This window comes from Conger conger, chromosome 8, assembly GCF_963514075.1.
Source record: "Conger conger chromosome 8, fConCon1.1, whole genome shotgun sequence".
Lineage (NCBI taxonomy): Eukaryota > Metazoa > Chordata > Actinopteri > Anguilliformes > Congridae > Conger > Conger conger.
In genome coordinates this window covers 63,403,517-63,422,468 of record NC_083767.1, presented here as the reverse complement: position 1 = coordinate 63,422,468, position 18,952 = coordinate 63,403,517, and the positions used below count along the sequence as shown (strand labels likewise).

Here is an 18,952-nt window from a genome sequence, read left to right as displayed (position 1 = left end):
ACGTTGCATTCTTTGCTCTCATTTCAACAGTTTTCACTGTGGTTTCTTGCGTTTTCATAAGCTCAGCTATAATTAATGTTCTAGGTTCATTTGATTTGATAACAAGCAGTGTTCATGGGATATATTGATTATAAGTCACTTGCATATAGATACACTTCTGGCATAAAACATCGAGAGTCCCGGAGAAATCAGCTGTAAAGTCATATCTCGCTCTGCCCGTGTCCTTGACAGTTCGAGACGCCTCCCCCCAGCTGGCTGGCTCACTGTGTAATTCTAGCACAATTTAGCAGTTAATCAGTTTGAAACTATACAGGGTACATATCATACATATTGATACACTTTTAGCATACATCATCGAGCGCTTTGGAGGAACCAGCCTGCTCACTAAGGTGGAGTCTGATTTTGACTTGTGATTGTTTTCATGCTTTTAGGAGGGAGATCTTTTGTTCTGTGAATTTTCCCCTACAGATGCATGTGCTGCCTGCTGACTGGAGGGAGACAGGGACTGCACCATCTCTCCCCAGCAACAGAATGTGTATATATTGTAAGCTGTAATGAAGTACAAGGCATTGTTCTCCGCTTTGGAAGCGCTGGACCCGATATGCATATTGTATAAAGCTGTTGAAACTCTCACTTGTGCAGAGCTGTTATTGTGTTGCAGATTTGTATCCAACAATAGTCTAACTCATGAGTAGCACAGTGAATCATAGAGATTACTGATATACACATAGTCTAACACACAGAAGCAACACAGTGAATCATAGAGATTACTGATTTTTTTAAAGAATGCACTTTTCACTGGCAACCTGCTGCTAAATATGGGCTTTTAAAATGTTCGGTAGGACAATCATTCCATGTTTTAGTATGTTTCGGATATTGTTCCCAGAAGACCATGGGAAGAAGTAGGAGAAAGCCGTCATTCCTAGTTCAGAACTACCTAGTCTTGGGAACTACCACTGGGATGAGTGTGATTTGTAGGTAACATTATGTACAAGATGGCTACGGAGAAAACATGGGAGCTTACCCAAAATAACCTCATACCACAAAATACAGAAAGGGTATCTCCAAAGAGACAGACGTCCAGAGTTTGTATAATGCTCAGTGATGTGTCAATTACTTAACCCGCCTTATGAAGGGAAATTGGAAGAAAAAAGCAGAAAACAGACTGATCAGTAAATTATGGTTTATTCACAGCACCTCGTGTTAAATAATGTTACAACAGCGGTTTGCACACTAAGACCCATCAGGTCCTGGTGCAAATTATACTCCGGGCCGCCCCTCGCCTTCAATAACATTGCCCACACGCACACTTGCCGTACGCATGTACCAGCCATTCAGAACCACTGACAGTAGACCAGAGGTGTCCAATCTTATCCTAAAAGGGCCGGCGTGGGTGCAGGTTTTTGTTTTAACCCAGCAGTAACACACCTGATTATACAAATTCGTGGTCTTTAATCAAGACCTTGATTAGTAGAATCAGCTGTCTTCGTCCTGTGCTAAAACAAGAACCTGCACACACACCGGCCCTTTCTGGATAAGATTGGACACCCCTGCAGTAGACAAAGCACAGGGATAAGCGCTAGCCAGTCCTGCTAACAGAGAGCAGTAATGTTACTTGAAGATAGGAAAAAAACATCACAATATTACATTACTCTTTCTAACTAATGGCTTCACGGTAAAAAAGCAAAAATGCTGCTCACTCATTTAAAAGGACACCCAGCGCAACTTGCTGTTCATAACCCACTTAGTCTCTCTTGTCCCATTTTGCTCCTTAAGCAGTTCTTGATAAGTTTTTAGTTTCGAAAACGAGCGTTTGGCTGTCGTCAGGTGAAAGTGGCAGTCAAGGGAGCGCATACATCGCCGAAGGCAGTTGCTACTTAAAAAACTGATCTACCTCTGGTAGTTTTGCTGCGTTTTACAGTTCCTCCTTTATCCATCACTCGTGCTTGCTAGCTGACGCGCAGTGAGGTAATCGCGTCATTGAACGCGATAGATCAATTACAGATAATAGAAGCGACCTTTTTAAAATTTTTATTTCACCTCTGAAAACATTAACTTGTCAGCCATTTGCTCTACTGCCTAACTAAAAAATAGGAAAAACACGTAATTGGTTTGTAACCATGGGGGAGATATGCAGTGCAAATCAAAGGTATTTTTTTAGCATGAGTAAATATTGTCTCCCGGTTCATCAATACAATAATACAATAGCACAGCACAGGCTTCTCCGCACCCCGGCCCCGGAGCGATCCCACCGCCGGTCCCGCCCTTGGCTACCTTCCTATCGCACTCACACACGCACGGGCGTAGGTTCATATATAGTAGGTAGTGTCACGTCCCTACTACTTTTTTAAACATGCGATTTTGCCAATACCGCTTTACGAACTAAACAACTAAACCTACACCAACACGAGCCAAACATGACTCTCAGATGTGATCTACGACCATGCTGATTATGCAGCTGCCTGGCATGGCAACAGCTCGCACAGCAAAAGTGACGTCCCTAACAAGAGCTTTACGCATGGGATATGCGCGCCTTGTTCATTTCGAGTCCCAGTGCTAGTATGTCACCCACTGTTACTGCTTTTCTCCTAGCTATGACATGTCTTCTGGCACACAGCAAAATTGGTTTGAACAACGATATTTCCCCATGGAGATCTTCACCTGTATTTTATCTACAGTGTTATGCCACAGTAATTTTAGTTTTACGAATGGGTTTTACGTTAAATTATAATGAGAGATGTCTTAAAGTGTAGCTAGCTAACGTCAATGTTATCCAAATGAGCTAACGTTACCTAGCATAATCAGATTCAGAATAATTAATTCCCTGTATGATGTAACGGTAACGTTATCCGATACGCCACGTTCAAGTAGTTCAGTATACGACTACTACAGTATACAGTATAAACACACCATGTTATTTATACCTGTCAAGCGTTTTTACAAATACAGCCCAAAAGAATTGATAAATAATTAGAATAATACCACGAAAATTGGGTTCCAGCACTAAAGCTACTCATATTAGAGGTGCCAAAAGTTAAGCCACATATTGGAAAGGATGCAAGTAGTTTGCATGTAGTGACGTCCAGACTTCCTGCCAAATGTCACTATCACTTCTGAAATGTTATCTACGCCCTGCAGACACAGCGCCCCCTGCAGGAATGGAGTTAAACCCGCAGGCACTGCGGCCCTCCAGGACTGGAGTTAAACCTGCAGACACTGCGGCCCTGCAGGGGTCTCATTTATAACCATTGCGTACGCAGAAAAAAAGGGCTTGAAATATTCGTACGCCACTTTCTAAACATAAATTGGGATTTATATATATATTAAACTTGACACGGAAATTGGCGCACATTTATGGAAACTTTGACCCATATGTATGCACATTATGGAGGAGGAGGGAAATAGCGACCTTGCAGGCAAAGTAGTGAAATACAGACAATATATATATTTTATTTTCAGGAAATAGTCCCATTGCGATTTACATCTCTTTTACAAGGGAGTCCTGGCCAAAAAGGCTTACAATATAACAAATAACACAGATGTTGCATTACACACAGCAAGGTACAGAGGAACATAGATACATACAAATAATTTAGGCTAAAACAAGTAAAAACATTTAGGTAAAACAAGTGCATAAACCGCGGGTGAACAAGCCAACATCAAAGCGTAATTTACAGCGGTAAACACCAGGTAGGGATGTGATAAATCATCAGTTTTTGTAATGCACTCATATCGCAATAAGGACACCACACCAGGTAGGGATGTGATAAATCATCAGTTTTTGTAATGCACTCATATCGCAATAAGGACACCACACCAGGTAGGGATGTGATAAATCATCAGTTTTTGTAATGCACTCATATCGCAATAAGGACACCACACCAGGTAGGGATGTGATAAATCATCAGTTTTTGTAATGCACTCATATCGCAATAAGGACACCACACCAGGTAGGGATGTGATAAATCATCAGTTTTTGTAATGCACTCATATCGCAATAAGGACACCACACCAGGTAGGGATGTGATAAATCATCAGTTTTTGTAATGCACTCATATCGCAATAAGGACACCACACCAGGTAGGGATGTGATAAATCATCAGTTTTTGTAATGCACTCATATCGCAATAAGGACACCACACCAGGTAGGGATGTGATAAATCATCAGTTTTTGTAATGCACTCATATCGCAATAAGGACACCACACCAGGTAGGGATGTGATAAATCATCAGTTTTTGTAATGCACTCATATCGCAATAAGGACACCACACCAGGTAGGGATGTGATAAATCATCAGTTTTTGTAATGCACTCATATCGCAATAAGGACACCACACCAGGTAGGGATGTGATAAATCATCAGTTTTTGTAATGCACTCATATCGCAATAAGGACACCACCCCAGGTAGGGATGTGATAAATCATCAGTTTTTGTAATGCACTCATATCGCAATAAGGACACCACCCCAGGTAGGGATGTGATAAATCATCAGTTTTTGTAATGCACTCATATCGCAATAAGGACACCACACCAGGTAGGGATGTGATAAATCATCAGTTTTTGTAATGCACTCATATCGCAATAAGGACACCACACCAGGTAGGGATGTGATAAATCATCAGTTTTTGTAATGCACTCATATCGCAATAAGGACACCACACCAGGTAGGGATGTGATAAATCATCAGTTTTTGTAATGCACTCATATCGCAATAAGGACACCACACCAGGTAGGGATGTGATAAATCATCAGTTTTTGTAATGCACTCATATCGCAATAAGGACACCACACCAGGTAGGGATGTGATAAATCATCAGTTTTTGTAATGCACTCATATCGCAATAAGGACACCACACCAGGTAGGGATGTGATAAATCATCAGTTTTTGTAATGCACTCATATCGCAATAAGGACACCACACCAGGTAGGGATGTGATAAATCATCAGTTTTTGTAATGCACTCATATCGCAATAAGGACACCACACCAGGTAGGGATGTGATAAATCATCAGTTTTTGTAATGCACTCATATCGCAATAAGGACACCACCCCAGGTAGGGATGTGATAAATCATCAGTTTTTGTAATGCACTCATATCGCAATAAGGACACCACACCAGGTAGGGATGTGATAAATCATCAGTTTTTGTAATGCACTCATATCGCAATAAGGACACCACACCAGGTAGGGATGTGATAAATCATCAGTTTTTGTAATGCACTCATATCGCAATAAGGACACCACACCAGGTAGGGATGTGATAAATCATCAGTTTTTGTAATGCACTCATATCGCAATAAGGACACCACACCAGGTAGGGATGTGATAAATCATCAGTTTTTGTAATGCACTCATATCGCAATAAGGACACCACCCCAGGTAGGGATGTGATAAATCATCAGTTTTTGTAATGCACTCATAGCGCAATAAGGACACCACACCAGGTAGGGATGTGATAAATCATCAGTTTTTGTAATGCACTCATATCGCAATAAGGACACCACCCCAGGTAGGGATGTGATAAATCATCAGTTTTTGTAATGCACTCATATCGCAATAAGGACACCACACCAGGTAGGGATGTGATAAATCATCAGTTTTTGTAATGCACTCATATCGCAATAAGGACACCACACCAGGTAGGGATGTGATAAATCATCAGTTTTTGTAATGCACTCATATCGCAATAAGGACACCACCCCAGGTAGGGATGTGATAAATCATCAGTTTTTGTAATGCACTCATATCGCAATAAGGACACCACACCAGGTAGGGATGTGATAAATCATCAGTTTTTGTAATGCACTCATATCGCAATAAGGACACCACCCCAGGTAGGGATGTGATAAATCATCAGTTTTTGTAATGCACTCATATCGCAATAAGGACACCACACCAGGTAGGGATGTGATAAATCATCAGTTTTTGTAATGCACTCATATCGCAATAAGGACACCACACCAGGTAGGGATGTGATAAATCATCAGTTTTTGTAATGCACTCATATCGCAATAAGGACACCACACCAGGTAGGGATGTGATAAATCATCAGTTTTTGTAATGCACTCATATCGCAATAAGGACACCACACCAGGTAGGGATGTGATAAATCATCAGTTTTTGTAATGCACTCATATCGCAATAAGGACACCACACCAGGTAGGGATGTGATAAATCATCAGTTTTTGTAATGCACTCATATCGCAATAAGGACACCACACCAGGTAGGGATGTGATAAATCATCAGTTTTTGTAATGCACTCATATCGCAATAAGGACACCACCCCAGGTAGGGATGTGATAAATCATCAGTTTTTGTAATGCACTCATATCGCAATAAGGACACCACACCAGGTAGGGATGTGATAAATCATCAGTTTTTGTAATGCACTCATATCGCAATAAGGACACCACCCCAGGTAGGGATGTGATAAATCATCAGTTTTTGTAATGCACTCATATCGTAATAAGGACACCACACCAGGTAGGGATGTGATAAATCATCAGTTTTTGTAATGCACTCATATCATAATAAGGACACCACACCAGGTAGGGATGTGATAAATCATCAGTTTTTGTAATGCACTCATATCGCAATAAGGACACCACACCAGGTAGGGATGTGATAAATCATCAGTTTTTGTAATGCACTCATATCGCAATAAGGACACCACACCAGGTAGGGATGTGATAAATCATCAGTTTTTGTAATGCACTCATATCGCAATAAGGACACCACCCCAGGTAGGGATGTGATAAATCATCAGTTTTTGTAATGCACTCATATCGCAATAAGGACACCACACCAGGTAGGGATGTGATAAATCATCAGTTTTTGTAATGCACTCATATCGCAATAAGGACACCACACCAGGTAGGGATGTGATAAATCATCAGTTTTTGAATTGCACTCATATCGCAATAAGGACACCACACCACTGGTCGATTTTAATGCATCGATTAAAATAAGAATTCTTCATGTTTTCATCCCTCTTCCCTATGGCTTCTGCCAGACAGACTTGATTGGCATGAAATCTGTAAATATGCTGTATGACACTGAGTTTACCACCTATTACACCATAGGTGACTGGTCTTATGATAATCTATGCCAATACAGGTCTCTATACAATTTGATATATTTTTATGTAATGGTAAACTTTGCCAATGCATTTTATATGGCGCGGGACAATTGTGGTTGTAAGATTAACAAGGTAAATTTTTCGCTGAAAGCAGGATATTTTCACTTTCAATATTCAATGGATAAATAGCCTAATGATAATGTATTGCTTTATTTATTTTTATGTAGATACCGCATAGTGGAAAGCTATGTTCAGTTATCCGGTAGTTTGAATTTGCGTGTTAACAAATAAACACGGATGAAGAAACGCCATACAATAAGCCGTAAGTGAACCAACAGCTACAGAAAACACAGAAATTATTTGATAACTATCCTAGAATTCAACTATCTGCGGTGTTTCCATTCTTAACCCCCTGAAATGGCCGCAGATTGACTTCTAGTTTAGAATCTAAACAGCGTATTGCAATATTGCTTAAACCACAATAATACGGATGGTGGTGACCGTGCATTTCTTTTAAACCATTTCAGCTTCAGAAAAAAATATCTGTTATCAGTTAGCAATTTTTTGTAAACGTTTACAACTCAGTTTGGTTAACCATGTAAACGAGGACAAATTTGTTTTTGTGAATCAATTACATCATATTCCAAGGTATCTTTCTTATTCATCTTTCTAAGTTTCTCTTAGCTTTGCGCTCTGAGATGCCATTCACAGACATAGTCTACATTGGGCTCATCAAGGACAGTTCTATGCTTATCAATATTAATTAAGGTTGTTTCTTTAACCATGTATGGGTAATTTTAGGAGTGAACTAGGCGGTGTGTTGGGCTCGTGCATGTATGGACAATTCAAAGTATTAGGGGGATTTATAAAAGGAAATTGCGCACTGGCAGGCGTTGGCAATAGATCGCAATATTTTTTGGCTTCCGAACATTTCCTCTTTTCTACGTACGCCAACATTTTGTGTGGATTCGACGCAGAGTTTTATAAATGAGGCCCTAGGTTTCTGCACTGAAGCAGTCATGCTATGATTGGTGAAATACATTGAACCCCCACTAGGTGGCAGTGCTTAATTTACACAGGCACTGCATTACTGCAGTTCCACACTGTAGAGCAGTATATATTTCCACTAATACACTAATGACAAACAAACTCTAGTTTATTAGAGGATAGATTAAATTACTGTAAATTGAGAAATCAGGTGACTACATTTAACAAAAGTAAGAAGAAGGAATATTATAAGCAAAGAAAGGTTCTACTTCTGCAAATTGAATAGGCCACATGTGAAGAGTTTGTGTAATGCCCACTTTACCCCGAGCGGGCGAGGGGAAGACTGTTAGCTGTGCACGCAGTAACGGTATGTTCATTCTAGGTCCATCTTCTACATGTGGTAGGCTACCAAATGTCACAGAGCTAAAATCTAAGGCTGTAGTAGGATTGAAATTGCAGTTTTGCTGTAGTTTCAATATTGCAGGGTTTAAAGCACGAACAAATGATGTTCCTTAAATGTATTGTTCAGAATAATCTGAAATGGGGGGTGCGCTGGTGTAGGTAGGCTATTTAAATTAGTTTAATTTAAATACTCTAAACAGCCGCTAGTCTACTTATAAATGACGACAAAACAATTAGGTTAAAACAATTAGGTTAATAGTTAGCGAAATATTATTAGTTATGCTGGTATTGTATGGGCGGCACGGATGGTGCAGTAGGTAGCACTGCCGCCTCACAGCAAGGAGGTCCTGGGTTCGAATCCCCGTCGGCCGGGGCCTCTCTGTGCGGAGTTTGCATGTTCTCCCCATGTCTGTGTGGGTTTCCTCTGGGTACTCCGGTTTCCTCCCACAGTCCAAAGACATGCAGGTTAGGCTGATTGGAGAGTCTAAATTGCCTGTAGGTATGAGTGTGTGAGTGAATGGTGTGTGTGCCCTGCGATGGACTGGTGACCTGTCCAGGGTGTATTCCTGCCTTTTGCCCAATGTATGTTGGGATAGGCTCCAGCCCCCCTGTGACCCTGTTCAGGATAAGCAGGTTCAGATAATGGATGGATGGTATTGTATGGAGTTACAATTTGATAATGATTCACTGACAAACTGCGCAATGTAATTTTAAAGCGCCAAATGCTGCTGTTGGATGTCGGATTTCTTATTTCGTATTTTTATTTTTCATTTTTTAATCCAACGATGGTTAAAGTGGGGCCATTTTTTCTGAAGGTGGTCCGCCATAAACCACTGCGGGAAATACTGAATATGTTAGATCCATCCATCCATTATCTTAACCCGCTTATCCTGACCAGGGTCGCAGGGGGGCTGGAGCCTATCCCAGCATAGGCGAAAGGCAAGAATACATCCTGGACAGTACACACACCATTCACTCAAACACTCATACCCACAGGCAATTTAGACTCTCCAATCAGCCTAACCTGCAGGTCCTTGGACTGTGGGAGGAAACCCACGCGAACACGGGGAGAACATGCAAACTCTCGGGATTCCCGACCGGGATTCGAATCCTAGACCTCTTCTATCCCCCTTACAAAACTTATCCCCTCCAGGGTCACGTTTCCGGTTACGTTCCCCTCATGCGTAAATCAACGTCATGAGTTAGCGTCAAGTCGACAGCGTGCATACGCTTAGTCATTACTCTGTCAATAAGCATTTATTCAGTCCGCTGTATGTAAGTTAGCGAAACATACATTTCCCTACAGTTTAAGATAGCGATAGAGATAGATAGTGCTCGTCTCTCGGTGGACTAATATCAGTACCGCTAGCTAGTTAGTGAAACGGACAGCAAACCATTCGGCAATAAATATATGTAGAGAAGTAGATAAGCACGACATAGGTAGATATATTTAAGTTAGCTTCCTAGCTAGCAAAATAAAAAATATCTAGCTAGCGGACAGTCAGGCGGATAGATCGCTCGCTAACTAGGAAGATAAGCCATAGCTGTTTTTTTATTCCTAGCTAGCTAGGATATGTCTATCTATCTAGCTAGATGTAGCATATATCGTGGTTCAATATATATAAATAACCGAGATATTACATATGAAGCACTACATATTCACAAAAGCATCGCTAGCTTGCCGATGCAGAGGGGGATACGTTTTGTAAGGGGGATAGAATTTGTTGTGATTATGCAAGATGCGGTCACAATTTTGCCAAGATCATCACAATAATAGCTCATTAGGACAGAATTCTAACCATGTTCAATCTTATAGACTCATCAGAATTTAATCTGTCACACACCGCGCAGAAACAACTTCACGGAGTTTCTTGCACCAAGTGTGAAGTGGTTACTCGTCCCCACCCTTTTCTTCAACCAAAGCCATTCATTTTTCGGGATTAAATTCCTCCTGTATATAGCTATAATTTTAGCTAGTAGCAAAGTAGCAAAGGTACGCATTATCTTGACTTGGCCGGGGAGTGATTATTTTGTTTTCCCTTTTATTTTATTATTTATTTATTGAGCGAGAATATTTTTTGGTGAAAAAACCACGCGTCCTTCCACTACATTGCTCAACCGGAAGTCCCCGTACCTGAACTACATTTTCAGAATAGGCTACATCTCCCAACGCTTAATGTGCGAATCGAAGCAGTAGACATACCGGACAAGCTTGAGTCACGATCTGCAAGAGCATGATTTCTAAAATTCCATATAATTTGCATATAAAAACCGCTAGCTGCCGAATATGTCACCATCGATGATAAAATAGCCAGCGGGCTAACGGCACAACAAACGTCGCAGAACATAGCGAAACATGAACAACTTCAGCGCAGGCTACGTCTTCGTAATAAGTCTTCAGACTGGATACACGCCTCGAGAGACACCGGTTGTGAGCGGGTGGCTTTATATGCTGGGGTCTGTACTTGTGGGGGTAGCCGTCTGCACGAGAAAGCGAGGGGGCGCAACCGGCGTCCAATGGATCATGTGATTTTATCGTAAAGTCTAACAGTTGTAACATCTTACCCATTAGTGGGGAAACTGCCAGACTGCCCCCACATCAGTGGATACTATACCCAGCCACCTTCATTCCTCACCATGTAACCACGGTAGCTGCGCTAGTGATGAAAACTTCTTTATTTGTGATATTCGCAGGTTTTCAAATACATCTTAGACATTACGCATTCCGATTCGAGCAGACATTGTAACAGACACTCACGATATGACTCACTGATCGAATCTTTGGTGAATTATTTTGATCACTGGTGGGTTTATCTTGATGTGACACATTGGGACTTGTAATCGCCATTTCATCGCTTACATTCTGCCATCTGTCACCGCGTAGTGAGCCCATTTTGACAGCCAGCAGTCTAAAGTTAGTTAACTCATACTGTATAGACAAACTTAATGTATGTTTTCATATTGAGCAAGTGTGAACGGCCACATTAACAAATGAATGCCTACATCGATGACATGACAGGCGTCGTGAAGACTTATTTGGTTTCAATGTCTTTTGGAAAATGTCAAACACTAACTTCGCAAATATGTATGCAAGGTTAGTTGGACTCTTGATGGTGCTGGACAAGGTGCAAATGTGTACCCACGTTCAGTCATTTATCGAGCTGTCAGCCAATTAAAAACAAGGCAATTGGTTGGAACAATACACAGTATACGCACCTGAGCGGCCATTTTGCACCAGGACACTCACCACACACCAGTGGAGGTGGAGGGAGAGAACATTTTTTATTTTTTTTGCCAATTGAATCAGGGGATGATCAGGTGGCAGGTTGAGAGAGCCAGGGTTGGGAATTTAGCCAGGACACCGGGGAACCCCCTACTCTTTGAGAAGAGTGTCATGGAACGTTTAAATACATTAATCCAAAGCATGGATCTTGTTTCATGAAATGAGAGAAACTATTGAATTTTTCTGATTGTTCTGAGCTGCAAGAAGCTCCATTTGACAACATAGTTTATGTGCATATATTATATATTATATCAGAGGTCAGAATCAAAGATGACACCCACATTTCTGGCATGTGAAGATACATAAATTAACATAAATCTGGATTTAGGATTATTAGAGTTCATCCAGATCATTTTTCAGACATGAGGAATCCAAATGAATCTTCAGAATCCACTTGTGGGAAAACCTGACTCCAGTTGCACACTGTGTGAGACCATATACATATGAGGCTTTGTGTGAACATACTTCCAGTGAACATGGTCATCATCGATTTACCATGTTCAGATGAATCAGTCTCTGAAGTTCTTCATGTGTTGCATTGTGGGTACGTTTCTGCTTTGAGGAAATATTTGTTTTGAGCAAATATGACTGACTCATGATGCTCCTGCCCCAGTGTGTGTTGAGTCCTGGACTGGCACACTGCCTCTGACTCCACCATGGGCACAGACTCCAGTCCGCTGAGTCCTGATGTAAATCCTGCTTTACTAGAAGATTCAAGCTTTCAGTTTTAAACCCCTTTCATTAACAAAAGTATGAAAAACCTTTCCAGTGCAGGTAATGAAATTGGACACATGCGTAATTTTTAACTAAAACTTTTAGCTAACTGGGACATAAGGTCAAGCCAATAAAGTATATGATGGCAATTTAATTCTTTGCCATCTAGTGGTGGGATGAAGATACTGTCTTTGGGAAACTCAGTTCAAGGCAGTGAACCAAAAATAAAGGACTGTCCATTAAGTTCAAATCAAATTAAGCATTTATTATTGATGTGATAGTGCCATTTATACAATTAATACATTTTTGAAATACATGTCTTTTGAAACACATCAGTTGTACAAAGTGCAGAGAGGCTAATTTTGAAACCTATTTCAAAAAAGGTGAATGTAGTTTATGTGCAGAATTGTATTGAGTAAACCCACACTTATTCTATTCCACTGAACTTGGCTGGGGCTTTATATGTGCTTAACCATTATGAGTTGTCTGTGAGGGAGAAGAATAGGGCATAAACATTCACAAACTACAGCAGAAGCCAGAATTACTAAAAGTAATGAATTACTAAAATGAAAAGTATCTGATCCATGGAGCAGAATTTTCCTAATAATAAACTTAATCATTAAGGTGATGCCTTAAACTGTTCTATTCTTATTTGGCACACCACAAACTAACTGAGACATGCCAAAAAGTTGACATGATTTAAACATCATATACAATTTGTATTTAAGAACTGTAATTTGTCTGTTGAATTAGGACTATGTCCAAATCAGGAGTCAAGACATGTGGATATATTATTTGCTCGCTGCTCTTCAGGTTGTTCAGGTTGCCATGGCACCTTCAAGCGTATTGATCTTCTTCCTCATCTTCCTTGGATGCGATTTCAACTGCCTCCTGAATTTCCCTTTTCTTCTCTTCTGATTCTGGAGGTAGCACAGCCATCAGCCCACTCTCGATTTTCTCCAGCCTTTGCATGGTCTTCCTTTCAAAGTTATCTTTATTTTTCATCACAAGATTTCTTATTCCTTTTTCAGCTACCTCACAGGAATCTGCAAATTGTAATCGTTCACTGTCGAACTCTGTGTTTCCGACCTCCAAACACATGAGTTTGCTCAATCTGCTCACTGGATCCATCAGATACTTGTCAGACACCTCAGTGTATGTCCCTGCGATCATATTAACCAGGCTGGCAATGTTGGACGCATAGAAAGCTTGGTTGTAGATCATGTCTTTCAAAAACATTTTTGAAGAGTATTTCAATGTTGTGTTGGATGCCTTCTCACCTGTTTTAGCGAAATCTTCCAGGGACTTGGTCAGGCTGGTTTTCATGAGGTTGGAAACCATCTGGAAGAAGCGCACCAGCTTCTGCCACTGCTCCTTCACCTTTCCCATCGCTCGAAGACCCTCAGACAGAATTCTTATTGTTGTGGTGAAGTCTATCTCTTTGACTTCACAGTTTCTCATGGTGACAAGAATTTCAGTCATCTCTTTCCTGTTTTTCTCCATGTTGTCAGCACACTTCTCATATACGTCCCTCACTTTGTCAAGCTGGGCTCTGCTCTGCTCTATTCGAAAGCGGGCATTATCTGAGGCCATCTGGCCTGCAGACTTGGAGCCTGAACTATTTTCTCGAGTTTGAGATATTTGTGGTAGTGTTACAGGGAATGCTGAGGAATTAGTCGCAGATTTGCTCTTGGTATCAAAAACCATTGCATGTTTCCTCAGAGTTTTCATCAGTCCTATAATCTCTGCTGTTTTGGCATCATTGCGCTCTGCTTTAGGTGCTTGTTTTTCCAGTTTATCGCAGATAGTGATGGCCGAGGTGCACAATGCCAAAGCCTTTTTTTTTGCGTCGCATTGCCTTTCCTCTTTTATAGATTTTTTGATTTCCAGAAATTGGTCCTTTACCCAATTGGTATTTGGTACCTTAGTTTTGTCATCAACTATTTCAGACCAATTGATTTCGCCTTCATCAAAACAACCATCGAGCCTGCCCACTAAGGACATGATATAATTTGATTTGGAATAAATATTGTTTTCTGAGATTTGATCATTTTCTGTTTGCGGTAGTCGCGATGATTTTGTCTTCCCAAAAGCATTATATATCTTTTTAGGAACTACCACTGGCGCAGTAATTATGGATGCAATCCCGGAAAAAACTGATGTGACACTGTCAGCCATTGCTTCTACAAAATTCATTCCAATCATTTCCCAGCCACTGGGAATTGAGGCCATTGATGTTTTGAAGCTCTCCTGTGCCTCCTCCAGCTGCTTGCTCATGTTCTTGAAGGCCAGGTCGGCACGTTTGTTGGCCTCCTCTGAAGCTGCTTGCCTTAGTTTTGATTCGTCAATCTTCTTTCTGACTTCCTCCAATTCAGCCCCATACACCTGTTTTGCACTGGTGCAACTTTCAAGGAGCTCATGGATGAGTTCAATGACGTCAGTGAACCTTTCCTCTGTTGACTCAGCCAGTTGCAGGCAGTCATCAGCTATGTTCTTAATGTTATCCAGCTGGTCTGGGAGCATGGCCTGCACAAGGTCGTCATCATCCTGGAGAAGTATCTTCACTGCCGTCTGAATGTAGTTTGGTACACTGCTGGTGTAGAGACGAATCTGGTCCATATTCTTGTGTGCCTCATTGAATGCACGCCACCCAGAATTGCACACTTGCATGAGGCAAGCACGGAATGAGTCAGGGTATTTGGCATATTTGAAACCACCTTCTGGGCCCCCTTTACGAATAGAAAAATCTGTATTTGAGGAGATGAAGACCAGCTCTCCCAAAATGGCTATGGACATTGGTGCTGGTGTCAGGTACTCCTCCCAGTTGGCATACGGCTGCATCAGGAGTTTGGTGTCCTCTCGGCAGTCTGCTGCTTTAGTGAGACCTTTTGTCACTTTAACAATTGAGCTTGCCATGGTTTTTTCCTTCCTAGAGAAACATAAAACAGTTTGTTACCAACCTGTTAATACAATGCTTGTGTATGTGTGGCCACCACATTGTGACTTAACCAGAGGGTGTATGTATAAAGCTTGTTTGTGAAAAAAATGTAATTTATGAAATGGGGTTGCTGGGTGCATGGCCAACTATACAACTTTATAGCTGTATCTAGTAAAGTAGCAACTGAGTCTGTTATTACACTAGAGTTAGACTAGATGTTTGTCTTGTCATTAAATTGAGCCTATAGTTCCCACTGTAATCACCAGAGACGATGGCAAATCACCAGGTGGCAAATGTGAGCACTCTACTGCACAGCTGTTGTGAGCCCACCCTTGCCATCGTCATGGACTTAATTTGCCTAGGCCAGGGGTCGACAACCCTGGTCCTGGAGAGCCGCAGGGTGTGCTGGCTTTCGTCTCCACCTTAAAATAAGCAACCGATTCAGACCCAAAAAACCAGGTGAAGTGAGTTAACTGTGTAATCAACGGCTTTCATTGATCAATTAATGCCAAGTAACAACGAAAGCCAGCACACCCTGCAGCTCTCCAGGACCAGGAGTGAGGACCCCAGCACACCCTGCGGCTCTCCAGGACCAGGAGTGAGGACCCCTGGCCTAGGCCAACAATTTCTACCCTTTTTCGTGAAATATTTTTAATATCTTGTTTTCGGTTAAATTATTATGAATTTACACATGGTAGCATGGTAGCTAACCTACAATGTGACTAGGGTGTTAAGCATGTGTTTTACACACAGATTTGCCAAATCGTAAAGAAAAAAGAAAATAAATTACACAAGAGACCTACGCCTCTTTCACAATTGTAGGTCGGAATTTTTTAGTTAAAAGAACTTCCGACCTCCAAGCATTCCAGGTTCATGTGCAGCAGGTTAGCTCTGTGCTCACATCTAAGAATATAGTTCTAGCCAAATCAGTAGCTAATCGGCAAAAGTGTGGTCAGATGTATTTCCAAATGCTTTCACATTTTCTTTTGGTATTTTTTACATTCCCAAATAACTTATGTGCAGCGAAGATATCTTTTGGAGATAATTTACCCTAACCAGCTAGCCAACAACATTGCTTACATGTTTTGCCATCCATTTACATGCAGAACAGATTTTACTTTATGATAGGTCCCAGTATCATTTCCATTGTAACTTAATTTATGTTACACTGGAAAAACAAACGAACAAACAAACACATTTTTTTCATTTTCCCTGTTGCAGTGGATAATCTGGTAACCAGAAAACAATGATAATGTTCGTTTTGGCTGTGGGTTTACTGTCTTGGGAACTTGTGAAAATCTATCACATGATTGGCCTGCTTTCAACTGGGCTTGATCTATCGTGTTCAGTTTTGTGGTTGCCTTACTTTCAGCAGAAGATAGCTTTGCACAAAATAACTATTTCACCTGAAAGAGTACAGTCGGCTATATCTACCTTGCTATCTTATCTGCAAAGTTTTGCCGTCGCCAGGTGCAATGATTGCGACGATTATTTATTTTTAAATCCATCCAGGTAGCGTTGCTACCTTTTCCTCTCGGTCTTTTTATCCTTTTTGTGACCCACTTTTGTGCTTTAAGGGCATTTTTACACCACGCAGGCGAATGGAAAGAAATAGACCAGACCAGTGAATCCGGGTACTTCTACGTACACGCCCTTCTTGGGGGCAAGTATAACACAGCGGGAATAGGGTATTTCCCCGAAATTACCTATATCTATTGACAACAATAAAAGATATATTGTAAATTATATTTTCGACAAGCTGAAAGTCTTTTGAGCATTTCCGTTCTAAGTTGACATTTTTACGATCAGTAGTTTTTGAGAACAAGAGCTTTGTTTGACACCAGCCATTATATAGGCTACAAGACACTGAGCTAGCTAGCCGGCTAACGTTAGTTGACACTGGTGCTGAGGCAATCTGTCGATATATCTATCTATACAAATTATAGGCTATACAACACACGGAGATAGCTAGCTGTCAATCGATCAAAAACTACTCATCGTCTACTTAGAATGGAAATACTCAAAAGCCTTTCAGCTTGTCAGAAATATAATTCAAAAATATAATGGATATTGTTGTAAAATACCCTATACCCGCTGTGTTATAATTGCCCCCGAGAAGGGGCGTGTACGTCAAAGTACCCGCATTCGCTGGTCTGGTCTATTTCCTAATTTATTGAATAGTCACATATGGATGTAGAACACAGATCTCTGCATTCGGTGAACCTTGAAAATATGAAAATAATGTAGGCTACATGAGCGAGCATATTTCGCGTTATGGTTCATAATAAACTCACTGACATCACAGACTGCAATGTTGGCCTTCCAATATAAACTTTAAAATAACAAATAAAAATGTATCAATATATTTCTTACAATATTGGAGATTGGGGTTGTGTAATTGTTTGCTCATAAGAAGATACTAGATGATGAAGTTTCCTCTATGAGAATAGAGGCTGTTTCTTGTCCTAAAACACGCCGCCCATTTTCATATCCCCTGTCATTCAGATTGCAGCTGAATAGTGGATCAGACACATTCGCACTTGAGCTAATGGTGGGGGTGTTTCTCATCTCGCGCAAACACTAGACTTGTTAATTAGGCTAGCATAAGACTCGGCTCCCGTAGCGTAGTTGATGTCTACTCACTTGAATATATAATAATTCCCCAAAAAACACTCTGCGAGATCCTGGTGGGACTGTTTAGCCTTTGATATTGAGAAAGAGCTCACCTGTGTCCAAAATGTAGCAGCGAAGACTATTTCTTCGTAAGTCTTCACCCTGGAAGCATATCAGTGGACCTTGAGCGGGTGGCTTTATACTGGGGTCTGTACTCCTGGTGGGAGGGGCTGTCTGCATGAGAAGGGGAGGGGGCGCAACGGGTGTTCTATAGATCACGTGATTTCTCGGAAAGTCTTACATAATATGTTGGTTGGTTGATGGTTATGATCAAAATTTTTAATTTTAATTTTTACATTTTTATTGCCATTTGGCAGACGCTCTTATCAAGCCACCATGTCTGGCACCAACAATCATTTCACGGTCAAAGTCACTTAGATTACATTTCCCTCCATTCTGATGGTTGATGTTATTATTAACTGAAGCCCCTGACCGGTATCTACATGATTGTATGCATTGCACTGCTACGTGTAAATAGGTGATTAGATACAAGTGTTCCTAATAAAGTGCTCAGTGAGTGGGTATATATATATATATATATATATATATATATATATATATATATATATATATATATATATATATATATCCCACAAAGGATCAAATATGGAATTATATTTGCATGCATCCTGCACTTTACACAGAGAAAGATGGAGCACTTGTGCCTGCCACAGCTGACATAGCAACAAGGCTAAGTTTTTCCGAGAAATCACATGGTCTGTTGGAAGCTGGGGCATTACACTACAGCACATCATTGGTATGTGGCAGACGCTCTTATTCGGAGCCATGCACAGCAAAGTTCAAAGTGCACACCCAAAGTGGGCTGAAAGACCCGACAGGGAAGTACAATTTCAAGGGCTAACAATACATTCCCC

At 40.9% G+C, this 18,952-nt stretch overlaps 1 protein-coding gene across 1 annotated transcript; it reads right to left on the bottom strand.

Moving 5' to 3' along the window:
• Positions 1 to 12,710: 12,710 nt before the first annotated feature.
• Positions 12,711 to 18,237, bottom strand: LOC133135523 (uncharacterized). The gene is made up of 2 exons (XM_061252584.1): positions 18,131 to 18,237; positions 12,711 to 15,395 (listed from the first exon to the last, which is right to left on the bottom strand). Exon 2 carries the CDS (start codon positions 15,380 to 15,382, stop codon positions 13,304 to 13,306), a length of 2,079 nt encoding a protein of 692 aa, XP_061108568.1. The 5' UTR covers positions 15,383 to 15,395; positions 18,131 to 18,237; the 3' UTR covers positions 12,711 to 13,303.
• Positions 18,238 to 18,952: the final 715 nt, after the last annotated feature.